The 14,980-nt window shown below is 45.5% G+C and overlaps 1 protein-coding gene across 4 annotated transcripts in view; it reads right to left on the bottom strand.

Moving 5' to 3' along the window:
• REX1BD (required for excision 1-B domain containing) overlaps positions 1 to 14,980 on the bottom strand; it is a 135,374-nt gene that overhangs the window by 56,321 nt on the left and 64,073 nt on the right. The window contains exon 5 of one of the 4 annotated variants that reach the window (XM_068233907.1): positions 5,637 to 5,993. The exons of 2 other annotated variants lie outside the window; for them this stretch is intronic. In XM_068233907.1, coding sequence (XP_068090008.1) covers positions 5,921 to 5,993 — 73 coding nt within the window. In that variant the 3' untranslated portion in view covers positions 5,637 to 5,920. Of the gene's footprint in view, positions 1 to 5,636; positions 6,013 to 14,980 lie in introns of those variants that run through there. One more of the 4 variants, XM_068233908.1, reaches the window with a different exon arrangement.

Raw genomic sequence — 14,980 nt, 5'->3', positions numbered from 1 at the left:
TAATACCCCTATATGGCACAACAGTACGGGGGTCTGAGAAAAGGGCTGTTTACACTGCAGGGGGGAATCATTCACTGCTGTGACCAATATCTGTCTGTCTAATGGGATTAGGGGAATCCCTAATTTCTTAACAAAATCATAGTCGATGAAATTGGCTGCAGAGCCTGAATCCACAAATGCTTGAGTGGACAAAACTTGACCTTCCCAGTTGATAGAACAGGGAAGGAGCAAGCGATTATCTGTTAGAGGTAATGCTGGCTCGCCTAGGGTAGTACCTCTAACTACACCTAGGCGGCAGCGTTTCCTGACTTCTTAGGGCCATTCTGTACTAAATGACCCTTTTCTGCACAGTAAAAACAGAGTCTCTGACCGTCTTCGGTCCTTCTCTACCTCTGATAATTTTGAATGTCCGATTTGCATCGGTTCATCCAGAGGAGGAGAAGGTGATGGAGAGACATTAGGAACAGACCTCACAGAGTATCTCCCACGAGTCTGCCTTTGATAACGAATGCGGCGATCAATCTTAACCGCCAATGCAATTGCTTCATCGACAATCTTAGGCTCTGGATGAGCTGGCATCACATCAGAGACCGGGTCAGATAACCCCATTAAGAAACAATCTAATAAAGCAAACTGTCCCCATCTAGCTGACACAGCCCACCTTCTAAATTCTGCGGCATAAGTTTCCACCGTGTTACGTCCCTGTTTAAGGGTCCTTAGCTTCCTTTCAGCAGTAGCTGCAATATCGGGATCATCGTATATGATAGCCATGGTCTTAAAAAACTCCTGAACTGAAGATAATGCTTCATGCTCACTAGGAAGACTATACGCCCATGTCTGTGAATCCCCTGATAATAGGGTTTTAATGAGGGTCACCCTCTGACTCTGTCCCTGAAGAAATAGGTCTCATCTCAAAGTAAGAAAGGCAACAATTTCTGAAATTCTGAAAATCAGATTTATGCCCTGAAAACTTTTCAGGGAGATGCATTTTAAGCTCTACAACTGGAGGGGACAGCGGTTGCAGGCTGGAGAGTTTGTACCACTCCAGACAGCTGGGTGATCTGAGTCTGTTGAGTATTGACCAGCATGGTTAAATCGTTCACCGCTGTGGTCAAGGCCCCAACTTGGCTACACAGTGCGTCCATAGACATTTTGGTCTGCTGTTCTGTAACGATATGTGTCAGCAAGTGATAGAGTTCTGATTATTAGGTGATCTGCAGTATCACCTATAATACAGATATATACCTGATTATATGGTGATCTGCAGAATCACCAATAATACAAGTATACCAGACAGCTAATGTGATAGCAAGTATAGTGCTTGGTGCAACAGTAGTACTGATAGGTTTAGCTATACCGCACCAGAGGAGCTGGTGGGCACTAACAGTACAGAGCCCCTCACCAGAAACAAGGGCCCTCTAGTGAGAGTAGCGAGGTCAGACTCATCGAGTTGGCAACAGACGGACAGATACAGTACAAAATCAGAATGCAAAGGCAAGAAGGTTTAAACAGGCAGAGTCTGCAGCGAGATCAGATGGGCAGAAGTACAGAATCACTGAGCGGAGGAATAGTCAGAACGAGCAAGAGTCATACACAAATAATACACAGTATTTCAATTATAATTATGGCTATCAACAAATCCTATCTCTGTGTGAAATCCCCGGTTTCCTCCCGGATCAAAGCACACCGGATCTATCTAAGGTCTGAGCGCTAACACGAAGTATTCGCAACAGTAGACGAGGACCTACTGAATCCTCCAAGCTTAACCTCCCTGGCGGTTTATTTATTTTGCCAGGGAGGCTGCAATGTGGTTTATTTTAAATAAAAAAAAAAATATTTCATGCAGCCAACTGAAAGTTGGCTGCATGAAAGCCCACTAGAGGGCGCTCCGGAAGCGTACTTTCGATCGCCTCCGGCAATCGAAAGTAACAAGATAGGCCGCAATGAGCGGCCTATCTTGTTTCGCTTTCCTCGTCGCCATGGCGACGAGCGGAGTGACGTCATGGACGTCAGTCGACGTCCTGACGTCAGAGCCGCCCGATCCAGCCCCTAGCGCCGGCCGGAACTGTTTGTTCCGGCTGCGCTGGGCTCGGGCGGCTGGGGGGACCCTCTTTCGCCGCTGCACGCGGCGGATCGCCGCGGAGCGGCGGCGATCGGGCAGCACACGCGGCTGGCAAAGTGCCAGCTGCGTGTGCTGCTTTTTTCAGAAACAAAATCGGCCCAGCAGGGCCTGAGCGGCGACCTCCGGCGGCATACCCCGAGCTCAGTTCGGGATTACCGCCAAGGAGGTTAAGAGCCCGAGGAGACCGAGGCACGCCCCCCCCTACGCCCAGCCAATCAGCAGCGGTGGACGTAAGGCGTGACGTAAGCCGACCCGCAGGTCAGCTGATGCACCTCCTTGCTGCATAAAGATCACGACAGTGCGCGTGCGCACACGCATGCACACGTCACACCGACCCTATGTGCTGATAAGATACTCGTCCTCGGCGTGCTAGATGCCCGAGGCACGGGAGTACCGCTCGGTAGGGAGATAGAGGCAGCTGCGGTGGCAGCGTGGTTCGCTGCAGCTGCCTCCTTACTATTTATTACATTACCCTAGCCCAATTTTTGATTGTTTAAAATCAAGTATACTGAATGATTGATATTGGATATTCGACAAAGCAAATATATCCAAATCAATCTACAATCTTTTAGAACATATATGTTATTATCCAACTATCGTGTAAATCTTTTTAATTTGATCTACATTCAGCGTGACTGCCTGATTGTATAGAGTGACTAGAATGGATGTTTGATAGTTACAACTTGCATTTAGCCCAGTCTGCAATTTTCCACAGTGCTGCATGCATGGTTTGACAGCATGTTTTGCAGTCCTTACAATTATAAGCATTTAGTGTTTTGCTTTTTTTGGATAACTGCCGGGCAGGTCTGATACTGGATCTTACTCGAGCCCAACTTTTGATTGCATGATACCAAGTATACTTAATCATTGATATTGGGTATTCGACAATGCAAATATATCCAAATCAATTGACAATTTTTTAGAACATATATGTTATCCAATTATTTGTAGATCCTTTGGTTATGAATCTGGTTTACATTCAGTGTGAATGTTTGTTTGCAATGAGTGACTGGAATAGATGTCTGATAATTACTACTTGCATTCAGCCCAGTCTGCAATTCTCCACAGTGCTGTGTGCAAAGTTTAACAGCATGGTTGCAGTCTCCACAATTATAAGCATTTATTATCTTTTCCCCACAATAGTAAGTTGGTGCTGGTTGCTTATGGCCCATTTTTACTTTTACTCCTATGAATTAACCTTCCTAGCGGTATTGACAAGCCTGTCTCGTCCAGCAGAAACATGCTGAAAGTGGTATTGACGAGCCAGACTCGTCAATACCGCCAGGGAGATTTCCTGTTTGTCTGCCCCGCTGGCTTCACTTTTCCCTCATCAGAGGGACTCCCCAGGATGGCTGGATGCCTGTCAGAACGCTGTGGGTAGCTACCCACAGCATGCAGAACAAGCATCCGGCCACCCTAGGGAATCCCTGGGCAGCGGATCAGCGGGGCAGAGTTCTGCAGGGCTGGCGGGGGCTCCCCCTTCTATGTGGCAGGCGGGGGTTCCCTTCTATGCGGGCGGGTGGCCGGGGCTCCCCCTTCTGTGCGGGAGGTGTACCCCTTCTGTGCGAGCTGGTGGCTGGGCGGCGGCTCCCCCTTCTGTGTGGGCTGGTGGTCGGGCAGGTGCTCCCCCTTCTGTGCCGGGGCTGTCCCCCCTCTATGCTGGCTGGTGGCCGGGCGGGGGCTCCCCCCTCTATGGGGGGAGTCCCGTTCTATGCGGGCGGGCTGTGGGTGGCCTCTTTCCCTCCTCCCATCTCCTCCCCCTCCCCTCTTCTTCAACCCCCCCCGATCTGAAGTCCTTTGAAGTCTACTCACCCGAGGGCTCTCTCCTGCGGCGGCAGCAACACCTCCTCCTCCATTGCCGAAGTCCCGGTCTGTGTAGTTACATTACAAGGCTTGTAATGTAACTACACAGAGAACGAGATTTCGGCGATGGAGGAGGAAGTGCTGCTGCCGCCGCAGAGGAGAGCCCTCAGGTGAGTAGACTTCAAAAGGCTTCGGGGGTGGGGGGGACACATCTGACTACCTATAACTGGCTACACACCTGGCTACCTATAACTGGCTACACACCTGACTACCCTTACATCTGGCTACCTATACATCTGGCTACTTATACATCTGGCTACCTAAAAACCTGGCTACACATCTGGCTATCTATATACCTGGCTCTACATCTGGGTCTTATACTCAACATTGGCATGCTGATCCCTCGTTGCGTACCTCTGATAGCTTACCCAGTGCCTACTTTCATGTCCCTTGGTGGATTTTGCTTCTCCCTCGGCAATGACATGTCCTTCGGCGATGACATGTTCCCCCCACCGATCGGTGTTGATGACACCAGGGTCACACAGCATCATCAACATCTTGCAGCAAACACTTTTTTTAAAAAAATTTAATTCAATACAATAACCTGTATTGAATTCAATATTAAAAAAAATTGATTGTAAAAAAAAAAAAAATGGTTGAAAATTATTGGAAACTAATTTAAACACTTTTTGCACGGAAATCCTAGGGAAATTGAACGCCAGGGTGGTTAATTAAAGTTACGTTTTAGGTACTATAGTACCGGTTAATAGGGTCAATTAGGGATTGATTTTCAATCTGTGTGTTAACTTAAAAATACCATTGGATGCATGTGTACACAGCAACAACCCCGCCAACTCATCTAATATGTAAAGGGGATCCCTTAATAGTGGTGGCGACACTAGCAGTGTGAACAGGGCTCCTATGAGGCGGTTCACATAGGCGTTTGCCGTTAAAGAGCTGACTAGTCAACTGTATGGGCAGTGCCTGTACCGTCGTTTACGCAAACGACGTGTATCGATCCTGATTTTTTCCACCATTTCAACTGATCCTGGAAGCAACATGTTGCTTCCAGGGTCAGTTACTACTGCGTCTCCATGTACCACTGCAGTAGTAAAACCGCAAGAAGCCACCCAATGCTTTTTTGCGCACTTGCAGAAAAGCATTTGACAGACATGCTACCAGGAGCCCATGTGAACCAGCCTCAAAATGTTATAGACCCTGAATTAATAAGCTTTTCTCCTGAGTTTTCTTAGAGGAAAGGTTTTCTCACTTTATCCACAAAACATTTTTTCAGTACTTAGGAAGTGAAAAAGATAAAGTGAGTAACAAAAGTAATATGAAACAATCTAATTTAGACAACTTATTCTGAATACCTCTTAGCTTGCTAGGAGCTAAAAAGATAATTTATTGATGAAGAAGGAAATCAGCAGCTATGAAAAAATTCAGGAAAAAAAAGTTTTAAAAAATTATGGCTATTATTACATAGCCAATTAATACATTTATTGAAAAGAAAGATTAATTTCTAAACTCTTAATAGAAAATACTATGTAATGAAAGGCAAGCTCCATCTTGCTTGGTAAACCGCAACCTCCACTGGAAGACAGCAGGTAACACCTTTGGTGTAGGCCAAGTATCCCCTATTGTGGGTAAGAGCTCAAATACCTCTTGAAACATAAATATTAGAGAGGAACAGCCCATAATTGTGCATGAGCATTTTTCAAACATTTCTTTATTAAACAAAAATACTTATTTGAGTTTACAAATTGTTTAGGATATTTTTCATTTTAAAACTTACTGTAGCAAATAGACCAACAACTTCAGCCACCCCCTGTGATGAACATAAGTTCCCCCGTGGAATACGTGCTGCATGTTAAGAACACCGAACCTAGATGGTAGAAGATAAAACAAAAGTGGCTTCGCAATGCCATGAAGATTCAAAGAAGTGGTCCCGACTTAGCCCCGCAATAGACTCTGCAGCTTCCAAAGTAGGAGACGTCATTGTATTTCTTCACAGTCATACTTGAAATCCTGCAGTACTTCACTGATTGTTTCCACGGTTTTAATTATCCTAAGAGAACGGATGGGAGCTATAAATAAAGTCCATCTGGATTACATTACACATAATATAGAAGTTTAGATAGTGTTTATGAAACACCCAGAATAACAGCCACACTGCTTGTTTAGAACTGAGGCGCTTGCAAGGTGTTGTCATAATGCCATATATCAGTCACTATTATAATGAGAATAGCCATTATCACTCTTAGGCAGTTTAAACATTTTAGCTCAATAAACCATTAAACACAATGTAAGAGAATACTAGTTTTAATTTAAATGCTACATAGGCCATGTAATTTAAAGAGGTAAAATCTAAAATATTATCTAATTTATGTGGAGTAATGTGGATATCCACCACCTGAACTGACATTGCTGAAAGGGTCCCAGGAGTCTCGATCCAATGCTATTCCATTCATAGGAACCTCGGTGGAGGGCTGTGCACTCCATCCCCTCCAGCACAGTGAAACCCTTCCGAGGCCAGCAAAACCTCTACCTTTTCATGCACACCTTGTACACAGCTTATTGTCTGTCGGGGGCTCCATTTTAATGAAAACTTTAAATTATAAAAACCTAGGGACTGCCATCATCATCAACTGCCTGGCTACCACATTGATCTTTTAGGCAGAGAACACACTAGAGTCCTTGCAAAAGGGCTGCAGTTTTCCGCAGACGAATGTTTGTGTTTTCCGCATACTTCACCTGACAGCCAACTGGCAGCAGTTGACTGTCGGCAATAGAAATCGCATGCAGTGTGCAGAAGAAGAAGGGAAAAAAATAAAATAAAAAAAGCAATAAAGCCAGTATTTTTTTCCTGCACACAGAAAAACACACCTTACACCACTTGACCACAAATGTCCATAGGGAATCATTACGATTGTTTTCTCATTATCCACCGCCATGAAACACATGGTGATCCCTGCCTTAATGCAGATATGTCTAAGGCAGATGCAGGCCACAATCATAACCCCAGTTCAGCCTCAACACCTACTCTGCAGTGTCATTGGGACCATTCATTCAAAAAGTATTAAAAGGCAAAAGATCAGTACAACAGCCAGGCAGATAGAATGTTCAAAAAGTGATCAAAATGGGATTTTCCATATTTATTTTACTACAGGATTAATTACAAATTTTATGCCACAATACGGGTTGGCTTCTGGGGGCAGGGTAAGAAGGGGAACAATTTGCTCACCAGTTGTTGTCACTTGAAGATCCAGCATGCCTTGGGAGACAACTGTACACATGCTAAATTTTCAGCAGAGATGGCCCTGAACATCAGCCTCAGCAGAGTTTATTCTAGTATATGTGCAAGGCTTAAAGAGTACCCATCCATGGTGGTGTAAAAAATATAAGATACTCACCTAAGAATAGGGAAGCCTCAGGATCCTGCAGAGGCTTCCCACATCATCCTGGCCTGCGCCGTTGCCTTAAGCAGACTCATGGAACATAACCGCCAAGAGCTTGTTTGACGTGGCAGTGCTCCTCTTCATGCACGAGCACGGCTGTACTGCACCTGTGCGTACTGCACCTGTGCGAGGCATGGGGAAGAATACTTATACTGACGACACCAGAGGAGGGGGAAAGACTTGTTACACTATACTAGCCATATTTATAAAAGGGGAGGGGGGATGATTATGCTAGCTACACTTATACACTTACTGGTGGGGAGAATAATAGGTTAACCATACTTCACCGGGAGGGGCGAGGGGATTACTGGCAATTGGCCACATTTGCTATGGGGTCAAGGGAGATGGGGGTTAATGATTCATATGGGTAGAGGAAGTAGTACAAGGAAGTGGCATTTTTCTTAATGAAGAAAATACCCACTAGAAAATGTACCTATTCTTAGCTACAAATTTTTTTTTCTGGCAAAGAGGAAGTTGTCCAGCAGGTATAAGCTCTCCGTCTGGCTTTCTTCCTCTGCTCCCCAGCTCCTCCCTGGTAGTGATGTGGTGCCATGGCAAACGCTGACGCATTACTTTTACATGGACCAAACTGAGCTGTTTTACTGGTCCTAGAATGCTGGCCTGTCTGATTAAAGTGAGTTTTTGGGCAAGTGAAAGCCACACAGTTCACAAGTGACAGTCAGCCATTGCCACTACAATAGCTTCAATCCACAAAGCATTACTGCATGCGGTAATGCAGAAAACCACTGATTTTACAAAGCATTTAGGAAAATGTCAATTCATAAAAGCTGTTCCCACATGGCAAGCAGAAATTACTGACCAGTGAAGTAAATTACTGACTTGGTTGTAAATACCTCAACACATGTAAGAAAATGTTAATTTATAAAGATTAGAACATGCGATAAAGACCACTAACATGTTCGGTAATTACCTCCAGCTCTGATGTGTCGGAAACCATCTTCATCGTGCGGTAGCCCATGACTGATAGAAGCAGAAAGTGATAGCCCAAGACTGACAGAAGCAGAGAGCCAATAGGTGCAGCCTCACTCTCCTGCAAGTCCCTCTAATAGGCTCCGATATGTTCTAGGGAGGGATGAGTTTCTCTAGCCCCCAGTGGAGGAGAGAGCCCGCACACACAAAAATTTCCCCTGCAGCCCTTCAGAGTCGGAGGTTTAATAAACTGAGGAGTCAGATGATTTTTGTATGGACCCTATAGCCCTGGTCCATTTTGCATTAAGTGGTTAAGGGGGCCCTATTCAGCTGACTGGCCAGTTGGCAGGCCACTGCACCTGAGAGGCCCTGGCCGTGCACATCTTCATTCACGCTCCCGTCTATGTCGCCATTCTGAGCATGCACAGTACTAGACTAGGACATTGCAGATGCACTGATCCTAAACAAAACTAGCTCACTGCAGAGGACTGAAGGATTGGTTTGTCCACGCACGGACAAAGGACATGTGCAGGGGGCTGGTAAAAGTCCCTGGTGCGTTAAACTTCCTCTCCTACCCCCCCAACCCCCCCCCCCCCCCCCCCTAGTTAAAGGTTAAAGTTCCTCTTAAAGAAGGAATTGAATTGTACCTTCCATATACTCCTCATTTGAAGTTTCCATGAAGGAGTACAGTGGTCATGCCAATTTGTTCCTCCAGGAACACCACTTATTACTATGCTGTTTGGCTGTTCGATCACAGAAAGCTTTATTTTTTTCTTGCAATATAGCAATACAGCAAACAAGATTTCATTCGAGTCACTATGCCGCTGAGAATTAGCCTTGCACTACACCATGACTGATTGCAAGCTTAGTTATGTACATGGCAAGCAACAGAGGATTTATCTATTTTTGAACTTGTAACGATTTTTTTTATTCTGTTCCCAGCATTTTGCATTATACTATTTTATTTTTTAATTCTATTCCCATCATTTTGCACTACTGTCAGGAATGAGATTTTATTTTCCCAGTGCTTTAAGCACATTTCAAAATACATTTTATAAAATACAGCTTTCATCCTTTCTGCCAAGGTATGCAAACCGAATTTTAAAATAAGTTTATTGCGTGTACACAGAACAATTTATGCGGCACTATACAAAACTTAAATATTTGACATGTCTCATAAATGGGTTGTCAGTCTAATATCTCTGCCAAAGTCTGGGATCAATTGGGGAAATAGGGAGGAAAAGCATGAATCAACTACCTAAAAACCACTGCTAGACTGGTACCCAACGCAGTAAACACTGACTGGCTCACAATGCAGACCCTCTCTCTCTCAGCATGAGCCATCATGTTCAAGGGATTAGGTGTATGGGAACCAAAAGCAATGGCACATTTCTGAAATGTATACTTGCTTTATGTAAAAATAGATTACTTCGGTTTACTGATTTACTGTCCTTGGGCTTTATCTCTTCTTTTCAATAAAGAGCTTAAAGAGACACTGAAGCGAGAATAAATCTCGCTTCAGTGCTTATATTCTAAACGGGGGTCCCTTCACCCCCAAACACCCCCCCCCCCGCAAAATCAATGACCAAATTGGTCGTAGATTTTGCTGCTGCTGGAGGCAGGGCTAACGGCTGCAGCCCTACCTCACAGCGCGTCTATCAGCGGCGCATCGCCGCCTCTCCCTCGCCCCTCTCAGTGAAGGAAGACTGAGAGGGGCGGGGGAGAGGCGGAGATACGCGCTGACAGACGTGTGTGGGGCAGTGCTGCAGCGGTTAGCCCTGCCTCAATCAGGAAGTGATCCCCCGCTGCACGGAGGGGATTTTGAAGGTAAGGGACCCCCGTTTAGCCGCGCGATAGCGGCGTTTTAGCAGGGGCACACATGCCCCTGCTAACTATGAGCTCTGAAGCGAGATTTATTCTCGCTTCAGAGTCTCTTTAAATACATCTCCGTGGTGCTGCTGATCTCTACTCTTCACTCTTTGGGAGCTGCTGGACTACAGCGCCATATCAGCCTAGCACACCTTTACCCTCACGTCGATGCCTATTTACTACGGTGAAAATGGATTGATCAGACATGCTGGAAAAACTTGGTCAAAATAGCTTGATCAGGTCTACGCCGGTAACATCCTCCAATATCGCAACAACCAACGTGATGGTTGTCGTCTCCCCAAGCGTAAACTGTCAATCAACCCCCTCCAGTACTCATGGTAATGAGGGTGACAACGGAGGATGCCAGGAGTCACACCAGTAGGATAGGTGAGAATTTTCAGAGCCCAGAACCGGGGGTGGGGAACATTTTACACTGGGGGAAGGGCGGCTAGGCAGGTGGTAGCTTCACTAAGCCCATTTATGCTGATGCTCAAAGCTTTCAGTAACAGGTCTGCGGTATATGATTAGAGAGAGCTCTGTTTCATAGTTGCACTGCAAAATGTAAACTCTCTGGCATTCAGTTTTTGCTGGATTTCTGTGCAAAAGGTGATCCAATTAATTTTCATAACCTTTGTTCCTGTAACTTACAAAAATGTGTCAAGCAAGGGTCTAGTATACATGTATACATTTTGAGTTTAATAAAAGCTTGAAACACAATGTAAACTACATTTCAAAATTAGTCCTGAAACCTCTGATTATTTATACTTCCAAGCTGCAGCTGCTCAACCTGCACAAATGTAAAGGTGGCCATACATCTAGCAATGATGGGTAGATTCCACCTAGAGTCAAATCTATCTCTAATCAAATCTGATTAAAGAAAGATCTATTGGCTGCCCATACCCCGCAGGCCGATTCCCGATCGTTTTTAACATGCAATCGCTCAGGAACCGGGCCGCATCCGTTGCTTCGCCGCTGACCCTCCTAGTGTATAAATGTACCCCAATGTGCATTTATACATTATCTGTCCCGTGTCACCCACCGGGCCCATCTGTCTTTGGAATCCCCCGCAGATTATTGTAGGTAGCCAGGTCTAGGCGCCCCAGTATAAGTTAGCTAGGTACAGGTGCCCCCCCCCAGTATAGGCTAGGTAGGTACAGGTGTCCCCCAGTATAAGCTAGGTAGGTACAGGTGTCCCCCAGTATAGGCTAGGTAGGTAAAGGTGTCCCCCAATATAGGCTAGGTAGGTACAGGTGTCTTTCAGTATAGGCTAGGTAGATACTATAGGGAGGATGTCAGGCGCAGTACCCATCCTCCCCATAGACAATACCGGAGCTGTGCGGGGAAGCTGCGGCGATTCTTCCTGGATAGAGGCTTGTTGAGTAGCGGCTGGATCGGGGGAGATCGGGGGAACCTATACTAGCTAGTCTATTGCTGGCTATCCTTTCATGCAGCCCCTACACCTAACTGATTTATACTGGGGGGACATCTGTGCAGTGTGAAAACACCTAAGCGGCATGCCCGACACTGTGTAGGGCATACAGCTTTTAGCAAAAATGTCTTGCTTGACACAGTGTCTGGCATATTGCTCAGGAGGTTAACTACAGACCACAGTTTAGCTCTATCCTGGATAGGAGAGCAGTTGTCAGCGCCAATCCTCCAAACAGGTACACTATTCCCGCTACCACACAGTGAACTATTGAATCACAGAAGGAGACACTCCACTGGCTTCAACTTGCATTCAATTCCTTCCATGGTCCATCTGCCCATACAACACTAAATGTATGGGCACCCCCAGGGGCCATTCTATAATTACAGCAAGATGTGCGGTCTTTTCTTTCAGTCGGCTTCATTGGTCATGGGAAGCACTATCCGCCGTTGCACAGTCGAAGACGATCATCTCTTCTTAGATAGTACCACCTATCAAATATCAGTGATAGTAAAGTATACTGCAATCTTTGGTAAAGTCAAGATTATGTACTGGTTTATACTTCTTGGACCAATAGGTTGACTTTTTCTATTAATTGTATTTTGTTTAATCTTGAGGAATGTATGAATCTGTGTGCATCCCTCAATATTTATAACTTTTTATGTTAAAATCAATAAAACGATTTGTTAAAAAAAAATGTATGGGCATCTTGAGACAAGTACTCAGGTGAAAATCCCCACCAGAATTTGCTGTGAGCGCTGAAAGGTGTGATCAGCTGGGAAATAAAAGGCTTATCAGCTCTCCATGGAATTAGCCTAATCAGGGAAAACACATGCAGTGTGCTAGGCTGACAAACAAGGTAATTCAAATTTGTACTGGTTTCCTTTGTTTTGTACAACCATTTGGATTTGTTTGTACATAGTAGAGAGAATTAATTTTTTTACTTTAATTTTAGTAGCCCATACTGTGGCAAGGTTTTTGTTTAGGTTTTGTTAACAGTTTTCTGTATATTGTACCGTATATTTCAGACAATAAATTGTACTTTTTCTCCCCCAAAAAAGTGGAGGAGGGGGAGTCAGTGCGTCTTATAGTCCCAATAATACATATTTGGACCTGCACCAAGTCTCCATCCCCAGTCGTACAGTTTCCTCCAGGCCTCCGATGTCCCCCTTTTAATGTCCCAGATGCACATACTTACCCGTACATAGATGCCACGCTGCTCTGCCTGTAAGAAAGGCTTTTGGTAGCAAACTACCAATCAGGTGGGGGAGCGCTCCCCCAAACCGCCAATCAAAGCCATTCACTGCTCTCCGTTCGCTTTTTGTAGGAGCCTATGGTCTCGAGGGGGGGGGGGGACCACGGCTCCATCATTGGGGCCAATCACTGCACTACCTCAGCAGCAGAGAGTGCAGTCATTTGCCCCAATGAGGGAGCTTTGATTAGCGGAGTGGGGCAGCGCTCCCCCAACGGATTGGTAGTTTTGAAGGCAGAGCAGCAAGGCTTCTATGTAAATATGTGCATTGGGGAAATAGGAAAGAAGACATTGGAGGACAGGGTGGATACTGGACACAAGGGGACATGGACAGAGGGGAACACTGGACACATGGGGACAGAGGACACAAGAGGTACAAGGAAGGCACAAGGAGGACATAATAATTAGGGGGAGAAGGTCCATAAGACGCCTCTGCACCATGGATGCACCAGGCTTTGTATATATTTATTTGGATTTTGTTCTCTAAACCTTGGTGTGTCTTATAGTCCGGAACTTCTTATAGTCCAAAAAATATGATATATTGTCTATACAGTATAAATAAACTCTGGTGTTGGTGAATCAAAGCACTGTCTGCAGACTTGCTTTGTGCTGTTACTGTCCCTGAAGGCAAAAAGCACCCACTACCTCTCCTATTACACTAGCTTAAAGGGAAATTTAAAGCAACATAAAAAGAGATTCACTGGGGCTTCTACCATACCCTTGCAGCCGTCCTGTGCCCTCGCCGGTCCGCAACGATCCTCCGTACCCCCGCCGCCAGCTAGTATTGTTTTTTTCCAACTCTGAGTCGGTGAGCCACTACGCCTGCGCAGCCCTGGCAACGCATATCCTTCTTTGCGCTCCCCTCTGCAATAATAGCGGGCATCGGAGCAACAAAGGATTTTTGCGGACCGGCGCGGGCACAGGGCGGCTGCATGGGCCTGGTAGAAGCCCCAGGTAAGTGAATCTTTTTTTTTTAAGTTGCCTTAAGATTTCCTTAAACATGATCAGTTCTTACACTGTGGTAATGTCAAGCCTCGATACTGGGAATGTTATAGACATGATTTATCTGGATTTGCAAAAGCATTTGATACATGTGATAGCTAGAATGCCACTATTCAGAGGCAGGATGTGTTACCTTACAGCCTACATGAGTGCCAAGCTCTCAGGTTTGCCTTTTTGGCATAAGTAAACTGCTCTTGTGCTTTAAGTCATAAATATAATCTTTTCTGTGGCATCCCTGCCAATATGTGTTGCAATATGGAATAATGTCTCTTTTGCTTTTGGTTTTCAGATTGGAGCATACAGATTTCCCTGGCTGGCTTCAAGCTTATATCCAGTGGAGTTGCTTTCAACCATATCAGTCTACCTACAACTTGCAGTTCCACAAAGTCTTGTATGGCTCACTGGCATTTGGTTGGGTTTGAGATATGGAAATTTAGCAGAGGAAAAATCTTTATACAGTAATCTTTGATTGTGTAGAGTTCATCTTGACTATGTAAAGTGTACCTGAGCCACAATTCAGGTAAGGAAAAAAAAATCACATACTTACCACTGTTGACACTTGCGGACCCCACACAGATTTTCAGCAAGGGCTTGTCAGGGGCCAAGTAAGCAGCTCCGTGCTACTGCGCATGTGTGGCTGAGCTGAGAGCAGGATTAAGACCACACAGGGCCCCAAGCAGAGCAATAAATTAAGGCCCCCCTCCTCAGCCACCCTGTTGAAAGGATGCCCCCCGCCCCCAGTATAGGTGACCGGATGTCCCTGTAGTATAGGTAGTTGGATGTCCCCCTACTATAGGTAATAGCCAGATGTCCCCCTAGAATAGATAGAAAGACAACCCCTCAGTAAAGGTAGCCAAGTGACCCCCCACTATAGGTAGCCAGATGACCCCTCGGTATATATATAGCCAGCTCTCATCCCCCAGTATAGGTAGCCAGATGTCAACAGATGTATGGCTACTTTAATTCCCCAAGGCTCATTCTCTCCCCCCCCCCCCCCCAACTCACCTATGTCCTCCCCTTTGCCACTATCTCCCTCTGTCAGGCCACACATCTTTACTGACCTTCCTCCTGGCACCATGATCTCTGCCTCGCTAATGCTAATTTCCAAGGTTTCGCTA

This window comes from Hyperolius riggenbachi, chromosome 1 (genome assembly GCF_040937935.1).
Source record: "Hyperolius riggenbachi isolate aHypRig1 chromosome 1, aHypRig1.pri, whole genome shotgun sequence".
Classification (NCBI taxonomy): Eukaryota; Metazoa; Chordata; class Amphibia; order Anura; family Hyperoliidae; genus Hyperolius; species Hyperolius riggenbachi.
The sequence above is the reverse complement of the archived record's forward strand: the minus strand, read 5'-3'. Positions and strand labels throughout refer to the sequence as shown.